Genomic DNA, 17005 nt, shown 5'->3' on the forward strand with positions numbered 1-17005 from the left:
CTCTAGGAACCTTGATCCATGCTTAATCAACCTCAAGCTTTAATGAAAATCAAGAAAATCAAAGTAAGTTACTATTCACTACTATTCATCATCATCTTTGATGAGTAGATTAGCTAAGCAAACCATGGAATCTTGATCTTAAACTCATGGTATAACTAAGTTATGAAATATAGGATCCAAGGAAACAAACCTTGTAATTTTCCATGGCCTAGAACTTGAGTTTTGAAAATCTATTTCTTCATTTCTTGAAAAGGCCGAATGGAAGAAGAAAGAAATGGGGGAGAGCTTTTGCTTGCTTGTCTTGCCTTGATATTTGTGCAAAGAATGCATGGTTGTGGTTAATTATTGGCTAAATATATTGTTTTCACTTGCTTATGTCATTGCTTGCATCACTACTTTGCCACATGTCTCATTCTTGTGGTGTGATGATGTCACCTTGCTTCTAACCACATGTTTTAGCTTATCTTAGAAGCTTCCTTCTCATGTTACTTGCATGTGCTTGCCCCTTGGACGTTTATTTGTTTTACGGTTCGCTTAACTCTCGTTCTCGTTGATCATTTGAGGGATCATATCCGAGATCTTATTACTTGGGCTTCCCTAACCCTCTCTTAATATTTTATAGTCCTTTAATGATCCTTGCTTATAATCCTTGAATTTAAATGCTTTTAATCATGTTACCTTGTACTCAATTATTTCGGTATCTGGTGGATTTTCGGGAAAAATTAAAGTGTTCGAATTTGGATTCTGACGATCTTTACATACACTCATATACGTTATGGAGTACTAATAAGATCTTAGAATATCAATAAAAGAATTCCTACATAGTGTGGCATTAAAAATTTCCTTAATCAGCATAATCAGCAAAATCACTATTCATAAGGGTTACAAAAAGTCCAAAATTTTTGGGGTTATTACATTCCATGCTTGTTGATAAGTGTTGTATTCTGAGTAAAACAAGCAGTCTGCACAGCTTCAGCCCAAAAATAGGTTGGTAACATTGCTTCATCAAGCATAGTTCGTGCAGCTTCAATAAGAGTTCTATTCTTTCTTTCAACAACTCCATTTTTCTGTGAAGTTCCAAGAGCAGATAATTCCTGCTTTATTCCATGTTCTTTGCAGAACTCTTCCATAATCAAATTCTTGAACTCAGTGCCATTATCACTTCTTATGATTTTCACTGAGTCTTTGACCAATTTATCCAGTTGTTTGACATGATCAATCAAGATAGATGCAATTTCACTTTTTGTGTGCAAGAAATACACTCATGTGTATCTGGTGAACTCATCCACTATGATCATAACATATTTCTTCTTAGCAATAGACATGACATTCGCTGGACCAAATAGATCAACATGTAGTAAGTGATAAGGCTCAAGATTTGAAGATTCAGTCTTGCTCTTGAATGAAGATTTTCTTTGTTTTGCCTTCTGACATGAATCACAAAGGCCATCGGGAGCAAATACTGATTTTGGCAGTCCTCTCACAATATCTTTCTTGACTAGTTCATTTATATTGTTGAAATTTAAATGAGAGAGTTTCTTGTGCCGATTCCAGCTTTTTTCAATTGATGCTCTACTTAACAGACAGATTGTAGAACCATCAGTACTTGTTGAAAGCTTGGCTTCATAAATGTTACCATGCATGTATCCTTTCAGAACAACTTTGCCTGTAGATTTGCTTACAACTTCACAGTGTTCTTCAAAGAAATCCACATGATAACCTCTGTCACATATTTGACTAACACTCAGCAAATTATGTTTAAGTCCTGAGACAAGAGCTACTTTTTCAATGATGACATTCCCAAGATTGATATTGCCATATCCCAGAGTTTTTCCCATGTTGCCATCTTCATAAGAAACACCCCGGCCAGCTTTTTCCACAAAGTCTGATAGCAGGGCTTTATTTCCAGTCATATGTCCTGAACATCCACTGTCCATAACTAGGATGTTTTTCCTGTTGCCCTGCAATCACAAAGACCACTAATGATTAGTTTTAAGGACCCAAACTTGCTTGGATCCTTTGGCCATATTAAGTTTGTTAACATTTGCAGCAGATTTAGCATCAGAGTTTATGTTAACAGTTTTCTTATCAGAATTTACATTATCAGACTTTGCATCAGAACTTACACTAGAAGGAACAATGTTAACTTTCTTTAAAAAAGGTTTTATTTGATAATAATCATAGTACAAACTATGATATTCCTTACAAGTATAAATGGAATGCCATAAATTACCACAATGAAAACAAGGATTTTGTGGCCTATATCTAACATAATGACTCTTAACTCCTGATTTTGAAGGTAAGGAGTTTATGTTCTTATTCTTCCTGCAAAAAGAAGCCAGATGGTTAGAGTTTCCACATTTATAACATTTCTTTCTAGGAGCATTAGGAACAGGCTTATAATCATTGCTTTTATTCACACCTTCCTTTCCATTCCTATTTTTTCTAGGTGGCTTTACCTTGTTTACATTCTTAACATCTTTCAGCTTATGCTTAAGCTGCTTCTTAGTCATTAAGCCTATGTTAACTTCAGTTGGCTTATCCTGTTTTGGTTTGTCAGAAGTTAATTTCTCTTTAGCTTTTGATTTATCAATATCAGACTTTACAGCTACAAACTTAACAGGATTTACCTTTGGCTTTTGTTTAACAACTATAGGCTCAATTTCTACAGTTCCCTTATCATTCTTATCATCTCCATAACCTAAGCCCTCTTTCCAGTTTCCACTACTTAACAAATTCTGAGTTGTTCTGCCAGAGTTAGTCCAAGTCCTGATGATCTCTCTTTCCTTTTCTAACTCAGTTTTTTAGAGATTCATTCATTTCTTCATCCCTAACATAAAAGGCATCATCTCTATCTTTCTGAGTTTGATGGACATGACTAACTCTTTTTCTAAATAATCATTCCACTTTTTATAAGCAAGATTTTCAGAAGTTAATCTTTCACATGTTAAAGTTTGATCTCTATAACTAATGAACATGGTTTTAAGATATCTTCTCAACTCAGTAATATCATCAGTATGAAAGGCATAAGTAGTTTGAGGTACCTTTAACTCAGCAGCATCAGAACTGCTATCAGCATTTGCCATCAAGGCATAGTTCACCTCACTTTCAGAATCTGAAGTGTCTGTCCAGCTTTTCTTCTTTGTGACAAGTGCCTTGCCTTTGTCACTCTTCACTTTCTTGCAATCAGGAGATATGTGGCCTTTCTCACCACAGTTGTAGCATTTGACATTTGAGTAATCTCCTCTGTCAGACTTTCCTCCTTTTCCTTCAGATTTTCTGAAACCCTTCTTATCAGAACTTGCACCTTTCCTGAAAAATTTCTTTCCCTTTCTGAATTTCCTGTATGCAATCCTTGTGATTCCTTTCACCATAAGAGCACACAACTTCATCATCTCTTCATCAGGATCCATCTCAGGTAAGCTTTCAGTTTCTGAGTCATCATCACTATCAGAACTTGATGACTCAGTATCAGACTTTGTAATGAGAGCTTTTCCCTTGCCTTTTCTTGAGGCAGCTACTTTGGGGACATCCTCCTCAGCCTTAAGAGCAACTGTCTTTGACTTCCTTCCATTCCTCTTGCTTCTTTGTTCCATCTCAAGTTCATGAGTCTTGAGCATCCCATAAATTTCATCAAGAGTAGTTTCATCAAGAGCATAGTTGTCTCTTATAGTTGTTGCCTTCAAATCCCAACTTTCAGGAAGAGCTAAAATGAATTTGAGATTAGTATCTTCAAGTGCATATTCTTTGTCCACCAGTGACAGATCATTCAAGAGTTTGACAAATCTATCATATAAACCAGTCAATGACTCATCAGGTTTTGAGTCAAAGTGCTCATACTCTTAAGTGAGTATAGTCTTCCCGTTCTTCTTAATTGAATCAATTCCCTGGCATCTTGTCTCCAAGGCATCCCATATCTCCTTTGCAGTCTTGCAGTTGATTACCCTGTTTGACATGACATTATCAATGGTACTATGCAGCAAATGTCATACCTTTGCATCCTTAGCAATAGATGAGATATCTTCAGCTGTATATTCACTTTTCTCCTTTGGTACTGTCTGTGCTGGCTGATCTGCAACTACAACAGAGAGCTTGGTTGGCTTATGTGGTCCTTCATTGATTCTGTCAAGGTATTCTGGATCTGTAGCTTCCAGAAATATAGACATCCTCATCTTATATATGAGATATTCAGATGGTTTCAGTATGGGAACCCTAATAGTCTCATATCGATTATGGATTTGAGTCTTTGGAGGTTCTTCAGTTTTGGTGGGCTTGGTTGGAGTTTGTGTTTCTTCAGACATGATTTTTTTTGGATCTTTTCTGTTTGTGTGTTAACAGATTGCTCTGATACCACTTGTTAGGTCACACACACTGTGAAAGGGGGTTGAATACAGTGTTTACCACAATCAAATCGAATATAAGAACTCAAGTAACAGAAAACAGATTTTATTCAACACAATAAACTATGTTACAATATAGAATTGTCCTCTCTCAGTGATGAACAAATTATCACGAGAGCTGCTAGGGTTACAATGAATAATATTTTCGATAATGATAACACATATAGCGTAAATCCTATGTCTGTGTTTATATACTACACAGTTACAAGATAAACTTCTAATTGATATCGAATATAATTCTGCTTCCTAAAATATATCAATCAGTTATCTTTTCTTCCAAGTATTCTATTCTTCATAGAATTCCTTCTTCATGCATATCTCTTCTTGTATTTGTCTTGATCTTCTTTCCTTTCAATCAGCCGCCTTCCTTATCTGAAAGTCTCCTTAAGTCCTGATATTATCTCCTGATAAATATCTCCTGATAACTTAAGTTCTGATATCTTAAATCCTGACTTCAGTATAAGTACTGATTTTCAGTTAAGTACTGAATTGTCCTGTTTAAGTAAGATCTGAAAACTAAACACAAATCATATTAGACATGACATCACAAATATATCTAACATCCTAGAACATGTAGTTAAGCTATATACATAGCTATTTTAACCATGTTACGGGTTCAACATCACACAAACACAATTAAAGAAAGTCCAGTAACTATTTCAAAATTAGATAATGTGAGACTGTAGGGATTTAAGAGCGGCGATCTCATGGTGGAAGTAGTTTTTCAGACGTACAAGTTAACCTTAATAACATTACCTTATAATTTTATAGTTCAATGTTTATTTAATATATGTATGATGTTCTTTGTTATGTTTTTGATATTTTCAAGTTCTTTTTTGCTCACTAACCGCAAAATCTGAAAAACCAACGCATGACGAAAATGAAGAAGTGATCAGCTTGTGACTGAAATGCAACGAGGAGGTGGATGTGTTTTTGTTTGGGCAAATAGAAAATTTTCCAAGAAAGTTAATGAAGGTAAATATATACATTGTACATATTATTAATTTCAAGATGGCAAAATGAACGTCTATTCTTTTTGGCGAGCTTAGCCATTACTATAAGTGAATGGTTTACATTTTTTTGCGAATATTGAAGTTTGATATCTTTCCTTTCTCATTTATGAGAAGTGGAATATCTCCCGTAGCCGTATATTTTGCTCAAACTCTTTAGCTTGCTTAATAAATGGTAAAAGAATTTAGTCATAAACTCTGTATCTATTTTTGGTGTAATGCAGCAAGCTTGGATAACAAGAATTATCACTTAATGTTTACTCTTGAACATAGCTGGAATAAAGAAATCTCACCGGAGTAACTTATATTAGAAGTGCACTTGGGATAGACCATTTACAGTAGTCCGAACATTAAACAAAATCCTCTCTCTCTTAATATAAATATATCTATTTGGCTTTTCTACCCACTATTGATGTCTTAGATTTTCATGTTTTTAGTATCATGACATTATAATTTTTGTATCTTTGTCTTTTAGCTATCTTCATATTTATTGTGATGCGAGCCTATTAGTCTCTGCATATGTAAATCATTTAAGTTTAGAGGGAAAGATCTTTCTCAGGTTATAATGATTAGCGTTTTAATGCTTTCATTGCAATTGATGTCCAGAAATAGTTGTCAAGAGCTGGATAACATGCGGTAAAGCAGCTGAAAAAAAACATCACCGAAAAAGGAGATACATGATAAATAAAATGAAATAAAGGGTTATGGCCTATATTCTAATTTTTTTTGTGTGTATTATTGTTGAAAGAGATCAGCAAGAAGGAACGGTTACGCTATCCTCAACTTGCAAGAATTTTAGTTCTTGCCAACAACATTGGCCCTGAATCCCAAGCATCTCTCTTTACCGCTACTAATATTGTCTTCCTCCAATATAAATCAGTTAAAATCACGGCTCCATTTTATACAACATCCACAAGTAGCCCCACTTTTAAGTCCTTTCTTACTATCATAAAAACAAGAACCACAATAATGATATTCACATAAATTCTTTAGAATACTCTCAACTTTCAATCAAAGATGTTCAGTGCCCCTTTTTGAATAACTTTATTGAAAACCCTTCCTCTGAACAATGTCACACCAAGTCACTGAACAATGTCACACCAAGTCACTTACTCACAGTATCCATTGCATCTATCCATTGCATCTTGATACATGAAGCTTCCAAACAATGGAAGCTTACGAGAGTGTCACAAATCTTTTCTAAGAGTAGCGTTCAGAGATAGTGCATCAATTCACAGTTGTACCTCTACCACCTTCAACCGTTGATCTTACTTTTATAACAACTTTACCTCATCCAATGATAACAAATCTCTATTTCCATATAGCTCATTGATGGTCCTTCAATAAGAGAGTGGTCTTGAGCCGCAAAATAACTTCCTTTTCAAGAACCACCGTCTTTTGACTAGAACTTCCATGAATTGCAACTACAACTCTCATCCACGACCTGAATCTACTATTACAACATCCCATTTGATCCGAAATAGCGTCGCTAATTAAATAGTAACTACACATCAACCCTCTGAAGTCTAGGAATTAATAGTATATGACTTAATTGTTTTTTAAACAAAAAAATATTTATAATATAATTATCTTGACGGTTGATTTAAAGGTTGTTCAATGGCTAAAAAATAATTGTTTGATTATATATATTTTTTATTCTCTTTTAAGTCAAATTCTTATAAAATATATTAAGATTTTTTAACACGCTATTACTCATAATAGTATTTTAGAATTATTTCAAATAATTTTCGCGAAATGGGATATTTCCACCTAATTTTATAATAATTTAAGAGACTATTGGAAAAGCTCCTGGGAGAAGATTGTTGGAGGTGCTCTTGGCCATTATAACAGTAGCAAGTGAAAAGCTTGTGTAATAAAAGAAGTCCAAGTTCAGTTCACCCTGATCTTTTTATAATTTCAGTTCCTATCGGCTGTCCCACCCTTTACCAAATGTTATAGTCACAGCCCCGTGACTTTTACTCTACGGCTTTCTTTTTCACACTATCTGGATTCTATTTCTGGATACAGTTTAACAAATTTTACAGTTTTTGTTCCAAGTAAACAAATTTTACAGTGTTTAACTGGTATTGAGCTATTAAGCTAGTCTTTTATTTCGTTAATTTTCATAGCAAGCCCGTCACTTCAATCTTTACACTTATGAAATTCGACTATTTCAATTTAATTTAAAATAAAATAATTCATAATTATAGAAAACATTTCCACGCAAAACCTCAATTTATTCATATTAATTTTTGGCCCGAACATAAATTTTCGTTTAATTAAAAAACTCAGATAATTGCTAACTGTGCTCACGGGTGTAATCGGGTGAAGTCGAGTCGAAATAGTGTCAGACTCGGTTTGAGTTCGATTAAAAGTTTGAACTCGAATTCGAGTTTGAATCAACCAAATATTAAATTTTAAGTTCGAAATGTGTCTTGTAAAACGAGTTTGGTTCAAATCCATTACATCAAATATTGATAAAATCTTGAAATATGATCGATTCGGATCGAGTTCGATTTCATTTAATATATAAAATATAAATATAAATCCAAAATATTTAATATAAATGTAAATATATTTAATAAATTATAAACGGTATATACTCCAAATGCTGATAAATTTTAAAAGCCGAATAATTTTAAACTTGAAATTGATTTTATAAATATTTGAAATAATTTAAGTTCGAGCTTGAGCTCGAAAAATTATTACTACACTGAAGTCGACAATGGTCACACCGTTTACATTTACCCCTGCTAAACTTAGTAATGTCAACTTAACAGGGCTGTGACTTAAATGTCCCCCAGTGTTAGAAAAAAGGGCAAAGCCAATTTTTTGCAGGAACATATCCATTTGTAGTTGGGGAAGGAGAAGAGACCCACAATTCAAAGCTAGCCTCCAAAGGGATCTGAGCTACCAAGGTGAGCTCCGATCACATCTCTCTCCTCTCTCTCTCTCTGCACTTTTGAACAGAGAGAGAAGCAAGAAACAACCAGCTTTTAAGTGCTTTTCTTGGGGTAACTTCTTTTTTCGTACCATTATATATGAGCCTTATTTGAATTCAAGTTTTTTGACTTTTATATCTGGGTAGATTTATTTTCATCTTTAATCTGTATATATTGGTCTATTATATTGATTTTGCTGCTTAAATGATTTAGCTTGTTTTTATTTGCCTGCTAATTGGTGTGCAAGTGCATCTTTGATGGGAGATCTTAGGTTTTAAGTTAACCCGTAAGATTGTAAAATGAATATTATGAGCAAAGAATGCGAAAGCAGCAAAATCCTTTTTGAAAGATTGGAACTTGTGAGCTGTTGATTGGTTTTTGTGAAGTGATACTTGATGCATTATAATGTAATATTAGGTGGATTAATGATTCTCTTGAGATTAATGTACTCGTCGAAGTTTAAGTTTAATCGTATGCGGTTGGTATGTGAGCCATTTTATGTCAGACAGACTGTTCAATTTTCCATGGCTTTAGAAAAGTTTTGGAGATAAGTTGACTTGATGTTGTTTAATATTTGAACTCTTTATCTTGATTTTGCTTCTCTAACAACTTAGCTTCTGATTTACTTTCTTGATTGTTATTCTTGTTTCTATTGCCTGCAAATTGTTTTGCAATTGAATGATTCTAAATTGTAAATTGTTAAGTTAGGTAAAGTATTGTGAAAATTGAATATGATGAGAAAGAATGAGATAGCGGCAAAAAACCATGAAAATTGGAACTTTTAATGTTAATGATTTATTTTGTGAATGTTTTATTGAAATAATGTTTGTTGCATTATGATGCAATTTTAGGTGAATTGATATTTGGCTCAGCCCTTGTTTTCAATATTATTGGATTTTAATTTAAGGTTTTATCGTATATGCCTACTTGAGCCTTTGAATATCATACAAATAATACATTTCCTTACGAGTTCAAAATTTGTTGAGATTAGTTAACTTGATGTTTAAAATCTACTCTTATCTGTCTAGTTCATGCATTAATATGGAGATAAATATTGACACATGTATTCCTCAGCCATAGATATAGGGATAAATTATAAGCTTACCATTATGTAGGTCTTTTTACCCGGTGAAACTTGGCCATCCGAATTGGGTAGGAAAGAGTGTTTAGGGAACTCAGGTCTAGTTTTAGCTAAGAAGTTATGCAATCCTAGACCACCACTATTTCTAATTCATATCAGCAGTGATTGATGGAGCAGCAGTTTCTGTTTTAAAGATATTTTATTTTAGAAACTTTCGGGGTTCTATTTTAGTAGTTTTAGTTAGAAGTTGACTTGATGGTTTGTATCATGTTCAGTTGTTGATGAACTTCTATATATTGTGTTTTCCAGGTATGTGAAGCAGGAAATACCTTCTGAAGTGATTTTCTCAATATGGAATGCAATTGTATTGAGCCACAATGGCCAGCTGATGAAATTCTGATGAAATATCAGTATATTTCAGATTTTTTTATCGCACTTGCTTATTTTTCTATCCCACTAGAGCTGATTTACTTTGTAAAGAAGTCTGCAGTATTTCCATATAAGTGGGTGTTTGTTCAGTTTGGTGCTTTCATAGTACTTTGTGGAGCAACTCATCTTATAAATTTATGGACCTTCAGTATTCACACAAAAACAGTGGCTATTGTCATGACCACTGCTAAAATTTTGACGGCCGCAGTGTCATGTGCCACTGCTCTTACTCTAGTGCACATCATTCCTGACCTCTTAAGTGTTAAGACTAGGGAACTATTTTTGAAGAATAAGGCTGCAGAGCTTGATCGAGAAATGGGCCTGATCCGCACACAGGAAGAAACAGGGAGACACGTTAGAATGCTAACTCATGAAATCCGGAGTACTCTTGATCGACACACTATATTAAAAACTACACTTGTTGAGTTGGGGAGAACTTTGGCTTTGGAAGAGTGTGCTCTATGGATGCCAACACGAACAGGGCTAGAGCTTCAACTTTCATATACTCTACGACATCAAAACCCTGTTGGATTTACTGTTCCCATACAGCTCCCTGTTATTAATCAAGCATTCAGTACCAATCGTGCTGTAAAAATATCCCCGAACAGCCCTGTAGCTAGATTACGTCCTCTTAGTGGGAAATATATGCCTGGAGAGGTGGTCGCAGTACGTGTCCCACTTCTTCACCTTTCTAATTTCCAGATATATGATTGGCCAGAACTTTCAACAAAACGTTATGCTTTGATGGTCTTAATGCTTCCTTCAGGGAGTGCAAGGCAATGGCATGTTCATGAGATGGAGCTAGTTGAAGTAGTTGCAGATCAGGTTAAGATTTATTGCCTTATGCTGTATCAAGTTGTTCATCAAATTGTCATGAACTTTCTGCAATATAATCATTCTTAGCTTTAACTACATTATTTATTTAACTACATTATTTATTCTTATTGGACTATTTATGTCGGAAAGTATGTTGAGTAAGTCTGTCAGAGGAAGACATGTATTTTAGAATGGTTCATCTCAGTTAAAAATTGAATCATTGTTTCTACTACAAGTGAGGTTGCTAATACACTATGCCTTTTATGGTGAAATTAGGTGGCTGTTGCACTTTCACATGCTGCAATTCTAGAAGAGTCAATGAGGGCAAGGGATCTTCTTATGGAGCAGAATGTTGCACTTGATCTGGCGCGACGAGAAGCAGAAACAGCTATTCGTGCTCGAAATGACTTCTTAGCTGTCATGAACCACGAGATGAGAACTCCTATGCATGCGATTATTGCACTATCATCTTTATTGCAAGAAACTGATCTGACACCTGAGCAGCGTCTGATGGTTGAAACAATACTCAAGAGTAGTAACCTTTTGGCGACCCTCATAAATGACGTGCTGGATTTGTCTAGGCTTGAGGATGGAAGCCTTGAACTTGACATAGGGACTTTCAATCTTCATGCACTCTTTAGAGAGGTATAATTGTGCATCTTACTGTTGGTTTAAATATCTGCAACTTAATAGTGTATGACATTTTTCATGAAATGAGATCTTGTGCTTTTTTTCAGGTATTTAATTTGGTAAAGCCTATTGCAACTGTCAAGAAGTTATTCATTTCATTGAGTCTGGCTTCCGATTTGCCAGAGTATGCAATTGGTGATGAAAAGCGGCTTATGCAAACTATATTAAATGTTGTTGGTAATGCTGTAAAGTTCTCGAAAGAGGGAAGCATCTTGATATCTGCATTTGTTGCAAAGCCAGATTCCGTAAGGGATCCTCGAGCTCCAGATAATTTCCCTATGCCTGCTGACAGTAATCATTTCTATTTGCAAGTACAGGTGGGTAAATATTTAATTGGTTGCCTGTAGAGGGTCATTGCTATTCATTATCTATGTTATTAAATTATTATTTTCTCGAATGTAGGTAAAAGACTCAGGATCTGGGATTGATCCCCAAGATATTCCCAAGTTATTCACTAAATTTGCAGAAGGCAAGGCATTATCAACTAATAACTCGGGTGGTACTGGCCTTGGCCTAGCGATTTGTAAAAGGTATTCGTGTTATTATTTGGAAGTCCTTATTTTGAATAGCGTCAATGAGTAATTTAGTTTTCCTTCATAACTTCTTTTAGTGATTAGTGAATATCGTGCAGCTGCGTATATTTTAACTTTATTATTCTCACTTGGAATCAGGTTTGTACACCTTATGGGAGGCCACATTTATCTCGAAAGCGAAGGTATTGGCAAGGGATCTACTGCTGTTTTTGTTGTAAAACTGGGATTTCCACAGCGGTCAAGTGATCCGAAGTTACCTTTTGTGCCTAGTCCCTTATTGCCAGCATCTCAAGGGAGAACAAATTTTCCAGGCCTTAAAGTTCTTGTCATGGCTGAAAATGGGTGAGTGATCCTTAAAGTTTAAATTTTCTTATATCATTCCTATCGTAATTTTGTTTTTTATCCTCCTATATATATAGCATTGTAATTTGGTAGCTTCTGCATAGGCAAGAATAACTTCAATGGGTACATGTCATAGAACTATAGAAGGTATTAAAAGTGACTTAAAGAGTAAAAAGTAAAATGAGTTTAATCACCAAAAAAAGTTATCTTCTTTAAATATGCAGCAACCTGGTGGACTATCCGCGATGAGGACATAAAGTCCAAAACTGGATCCACAATCTTCTACTGGGACTAAATTTTTATAAATTTTACCTTGTTGCCCTTTGATTACTGATGGTCTCAAGGTTAATTTTCAAGAGCATGTGATATCTTTATAAATCCGACCGTGCTGCTGCTTTAGCTTATGCAGCTGCATTCCACTTTCAGTTCTGTCTATATAGCTAATATCTTGTATTCACATTTTTCTCTAGATCAGTAGTTTATATAATTAGTAGTAATGCACAGGAAAAATAAGAAATTCCTTATAAGAGTAGAAAGCATACCTTCCCAAGTGAAGGATCCAGCAGGTGTATTATTACCCAGGTCGACAAGATACTCAATTAGAGTTTGCTACATTAGGTTTAACCTGTTCAAGCATCAAGACTATTAGGTGACATTTTGATAAAACCCCCCATTATTTGGAAATTAAAAAAAAAAAATTATTACACCATAGATTATTGTGATTATGCTACCATTTTTCCTTTTAAATTTCTTAAAAATTAATTATTTGATCCAGGGTTAGCAGGTCAGTTACAAAGGGACTTCTCGTGCACCTAGGTTGCGACATAACAATTGTTGGCTCAGGAGACGAGTGTTTGGGGGCTCTAACTCCAGAGCATAGGGTGATTCTCTTAGATATGAGTTTGCCTGGTACAGACAGTTATGAGCTTGCGGTCTTAATTCGTGAAAAATTTTCTACGCGCCATGATAGACCATTTGTTGTAGCACTAACGGGTACCGCAGACAGGATGATGAAGGAGAATTGCATGAGGGTTGGTATGGATGGACTAGTATTAAAGCCTTTTTCAGTAGACAAAATGAGAAGTGTTCTATCAGAATTGCTAGAGCATGGTTGTGTATTTGATGTCCAATAAGCAGGAAAAGATGATGCGTATGAAAGTGAAGACTATTCTTGGATACTATTCCTGTACATAACACAACCTTTGCCGCAGCAGTGGAAGATTTTCCAAAGAAAATAATTTGGACTCGCCACAGAGCAAATTATGCATTCCGTCAAACCTGTTGGGTAGATTAATCACTCGTAGAACATTTGACAGGTTTAAAGATAACTTACCCTGTCCCTGGCCTTTAATTAAACTTGTAATATGTCGTGGCGTTCTTAATTTGCTTTCGATAATCTATCTGTGCATGTTTGTAATCTACCGTAAACTCTAAATCTAAAACAACACAGGAAGTTGGAATTAGAAGTTTGAAGTTTCTTTTACCAACTATTAAGATAATAGATGCATTAGATATTTTTAAGAATGCAGTGGGGGAAATGAGATTAGAACACTTCTGGCCACAGGCCAGGTGAGGAAGGCGTATATGCTGTATGCAGAAGTAAAGATTGAATGACCTCCATCCATTATCTGTTGGGAATTTTTGTCGAACTTCTGTTCTAATTTCTTATGTATTACTGTTTACAAATTCATCTACATGTGAATGCAAATTATAATTTTTATACATTTAAAGGTAACTTAACAGAGCAAGCCACCCAAGTCCTTACAAAGCCATCAACGAGTTGGTACGGTGCTCGAACTATTATACCTTGTGGAAGGTTGGGAGTAAAATTAATTAACAAAAAAATCTTTACAAAACATAGTGTTTGTTTGGAAAATATTAAAATAAGTAATTTATGGCTTAAAATGAATAATTAATTTAAAAGTGATAAGTAAATGTATAATTAATTTAAAAGTGATAAGTAAATGAACATTTATAAGTTATAAACGTGTTTGGATAATTTTTATTATAAGTCAGAATTTTTTAATTTAAATGAACTAAAATAATTATTTTATAAATATAATTATCTCAATTCATAAATTTTAAATTAAATTAACATTTAAAACATATAATTTATAATTAAGGTTAATAAAACGGGAAAAAAATTCAAATATTACCCACATTTCACTTATTATAAATTCTTCGGTCGATAAACTTTTAGGGGCTCTCGGCTTATAAGGGAGGACAATGACAAACCCATAGTTGCCGACAACTGTACTGAAATTACTCCACGTGCAAATTTTGCTATTTATTTTTTTTAGAATAATTACTGTATATGTTAATTTTATATTTGGGGGTCACTTTCACTTCATTGTAGTTTTACTCAGGCATGTAAATGCCTTCTTTACATAATTAATATAGTGTAGAATATAAAAACTTTAGTTTTATTCCTTAACTTTAAATTATTCACACCTGCTACATTAGATCACTATTTTTCTAAGTAATATAGATACATGTCTATATGTACCTATTTTATTCCCTCTTGTTTCTGCTTCCCTTTATTCTTTGTTCCAACGATAGTGAGTGTTTGATGGAAAGGCAACCAAACTAATATATTCCTATTTCGATACGTATATAAAATCTTTTTTTTAAAAAAAAGTAAAAAAAAAAGATTTTATATAAATTACACTAGTATGATTAAATAAAGATTACATATCTTTATAATAAAATAATAATTTTTTGCGTGATTAGCAATATAGTAATATTCTTTCTAATAAGTGTCAAAAAAGTAGGATGAAAACATCAATTATTAATTTATTAGTGTGACGTATGGGAAAAATAGATACAATGACTCAAAACTTCAAAAGTGAAGCACATAGTAGTATTTTAGTAAGAAAATTTCACGCGGGGTGTTTCCATGGGGTATATTTATATCTTGTTTCCATGGGCAACTCGATCGCCTTGACAAGATTCCTACGTAACTTGTTGTGTGCCAAAGATCAAGTCAAAAACGTAGTTCTTGGTGATGCTTGCCCTCAGGGCTATGGTAGCGAGAGCTCACCAAGGACGTAGTGACTTACATGTCCTTCGAGGACTGAGTCTAAAACGTCGTTCCAAGTAATGGCCTCGTGGCTTGTGGGATGCCTTCACGGTTTTACGATGCTTAAAGCTGTCTTCCAAAACGTGGTTTCATAGTGGTGGCGTGTGGAGCTCTTTTCCCCAAAAACGTCATACTGAAGTTGAAGGGATAAGACCCTTTATATAGATGCTGAGAGTCTAGGAATTAGGGTAGAATTGGGTGACTTGATGGGCAAGTCTCCACCTCAGATTGGACTTTGGAGTCCTAGAAAGTAGGAATTAGTTTACTTCTGAATTTAGGTTGCTTGGAGGCTATTTCTTGTGGAAGTAGTTCATTATTTGAACACATTTATTGGGTTGTTTAATTAGCCCCTTATTAATTACGAAATTAATAAATAATAAGGATTTTGGGCCTCAATAACTGGGTTTTTCCATTTGACCAAATCAGACTTGATTAATGCGACATTAACTCTACAATTAGGGTTATTTTTATTCCCCATCATTTGCCCCCCAACTTCTGGGAAACACACTCGATGTTTCGTAGAAGTTAAGTTATCTCTTACCCTATCAGGGGTATCGTTTTTAGCGTAAAGTGTGGAGTGACCTACACATTTACAACGATTTACCTTATCTGAGGCTTCAGAATATTTTATGGAACTCATTTTCTTACCTTGTTCCTATATTTAGGAATTTTTTGGTTTTCCCCCTTAATTTTCGGGGATTATCTCGTACTCACAAGTATTTTTTCTAAATTTTCAAGAATTTTTTCGTACCTCCAGGTATTTTTCGTATTTTTTCTAATATTTTAGGAATTTTTCTACATCTCCGGGTAAATTTCCTAATATTTTAGGATTTTTTCCGTACCTCCGGGTATTTTTTATAATTTTTTCTAATATTTTACGAACTTTTCTATAACTCCGAGTATTTTTCGTGATTTTTCCTAATTTTTTAGGATTTTTTCTAAATTTATAGAATTTTTGCTTAATTTCTGGAATTTTTTTTAATTTATGGAATTTTTCCTTAATTTCTCTTTTTTGTTTTTTTTTAAATTTCGACCAGGAAATTTTTCTTTAATTTCTCTTTTCTGTTTTTTTTTAAATTTCGACCAGGAATCCATTTAGTCAGGATCCTGATCGAATTATGGTCCCATAGTGTCTGATCGAAGCTACTTTCGGTCAGGACGATTCGATCAGGATCCTGACCGAATTCGGCCAGGACCTTGAGTTGACCCCGTACATCTGACCGAATTAAGGCCCCATATTTTCTGGTCGAAGCTACTTTCGGTCAGGACGATTCGATCAGGGTCCTGACCGAAATCCTGACCGAATTCGGTTAGGACCTCGAGTTGACCACGTGCTTCTGACCCCTGGCTAAACGACTCACAATTTAGATTAGGAATCCTGACCCCTTGATCAGGATTCTGACCCCTTGGACTAGGATTCTGACCCCTTGGACCATGATTCACAATTTAGATCAAGAATCCTGACCTCTTGGATCAGGATTCTGACCCCTGGTCGAACGATTCACAATTTAGATCAGGAATCCTGACCCCTTCGATCAGGATTCTGACCTCTTGGACCAAGATTCACAATTTAGATCAGGATTCCTGACCTCTTGGATCAGGATTCTGATCCCTTGATCAAAAATTCCCAATTACGAGCTGCAAGCCTTTCAACAACCATAACTTTGTGCTCGTTTTCCTGAT

General features: G+C 34.7%; 1 protein-coding gene across 2 annotated transcripts; it reads left to right on the forward strand.

Moving 5' to 3' along the window:
- The first annotated feature begins 8183 nt into the window (after positions 1–8183).
- On the forward strand, positions 8184–13726 carry LOC141708412 (ethylene receptor). Of its 2 annotated transcripts, none has more exons than XM_074512032.1 (7): positions 8184–8328; positions 9743–10687; positions 10955–11323; positions 11416–11685; positions 11771–11898; positions 12040–12243; positions 13019–13726. In XM_074512032.1, exons 2-7 carry the CDS (start codon positions 9785–9787, stop codon positions 13374–13376), a joined length of 2232 nt encoding a protein of 743 aa, XP_074368133.1. In that variant the 5' UTR covers positions 8184–8328; positions 9743–9784; the 3' UTR covers positions 13377–13726. The 2 variants fall into 2 exon arrangements, with proteins under 2 accessions (XP_074368133.1, XP_074368134.1); XM_074512033.1 differs by having other exon boundaries at positions 8229–8424.
- Positions 13727–17005: the final 3279 nt, after the last annotated feature.

This window comes from Apium graveolens, chromosome 2 (assembly GCF_009905375.1).
Source record: "Apium graveolens cultivar Ventura chromosome 2, ASM990537v1, whole genome shotgun sequence".
NCBI classification, from domain to species: domain Eukaryota; kingdom Viridiplantae; phylum Streptophyta; class Magnoliopsida; order Apiales; family Apiaceae; genus Apium; species Apium graveolens.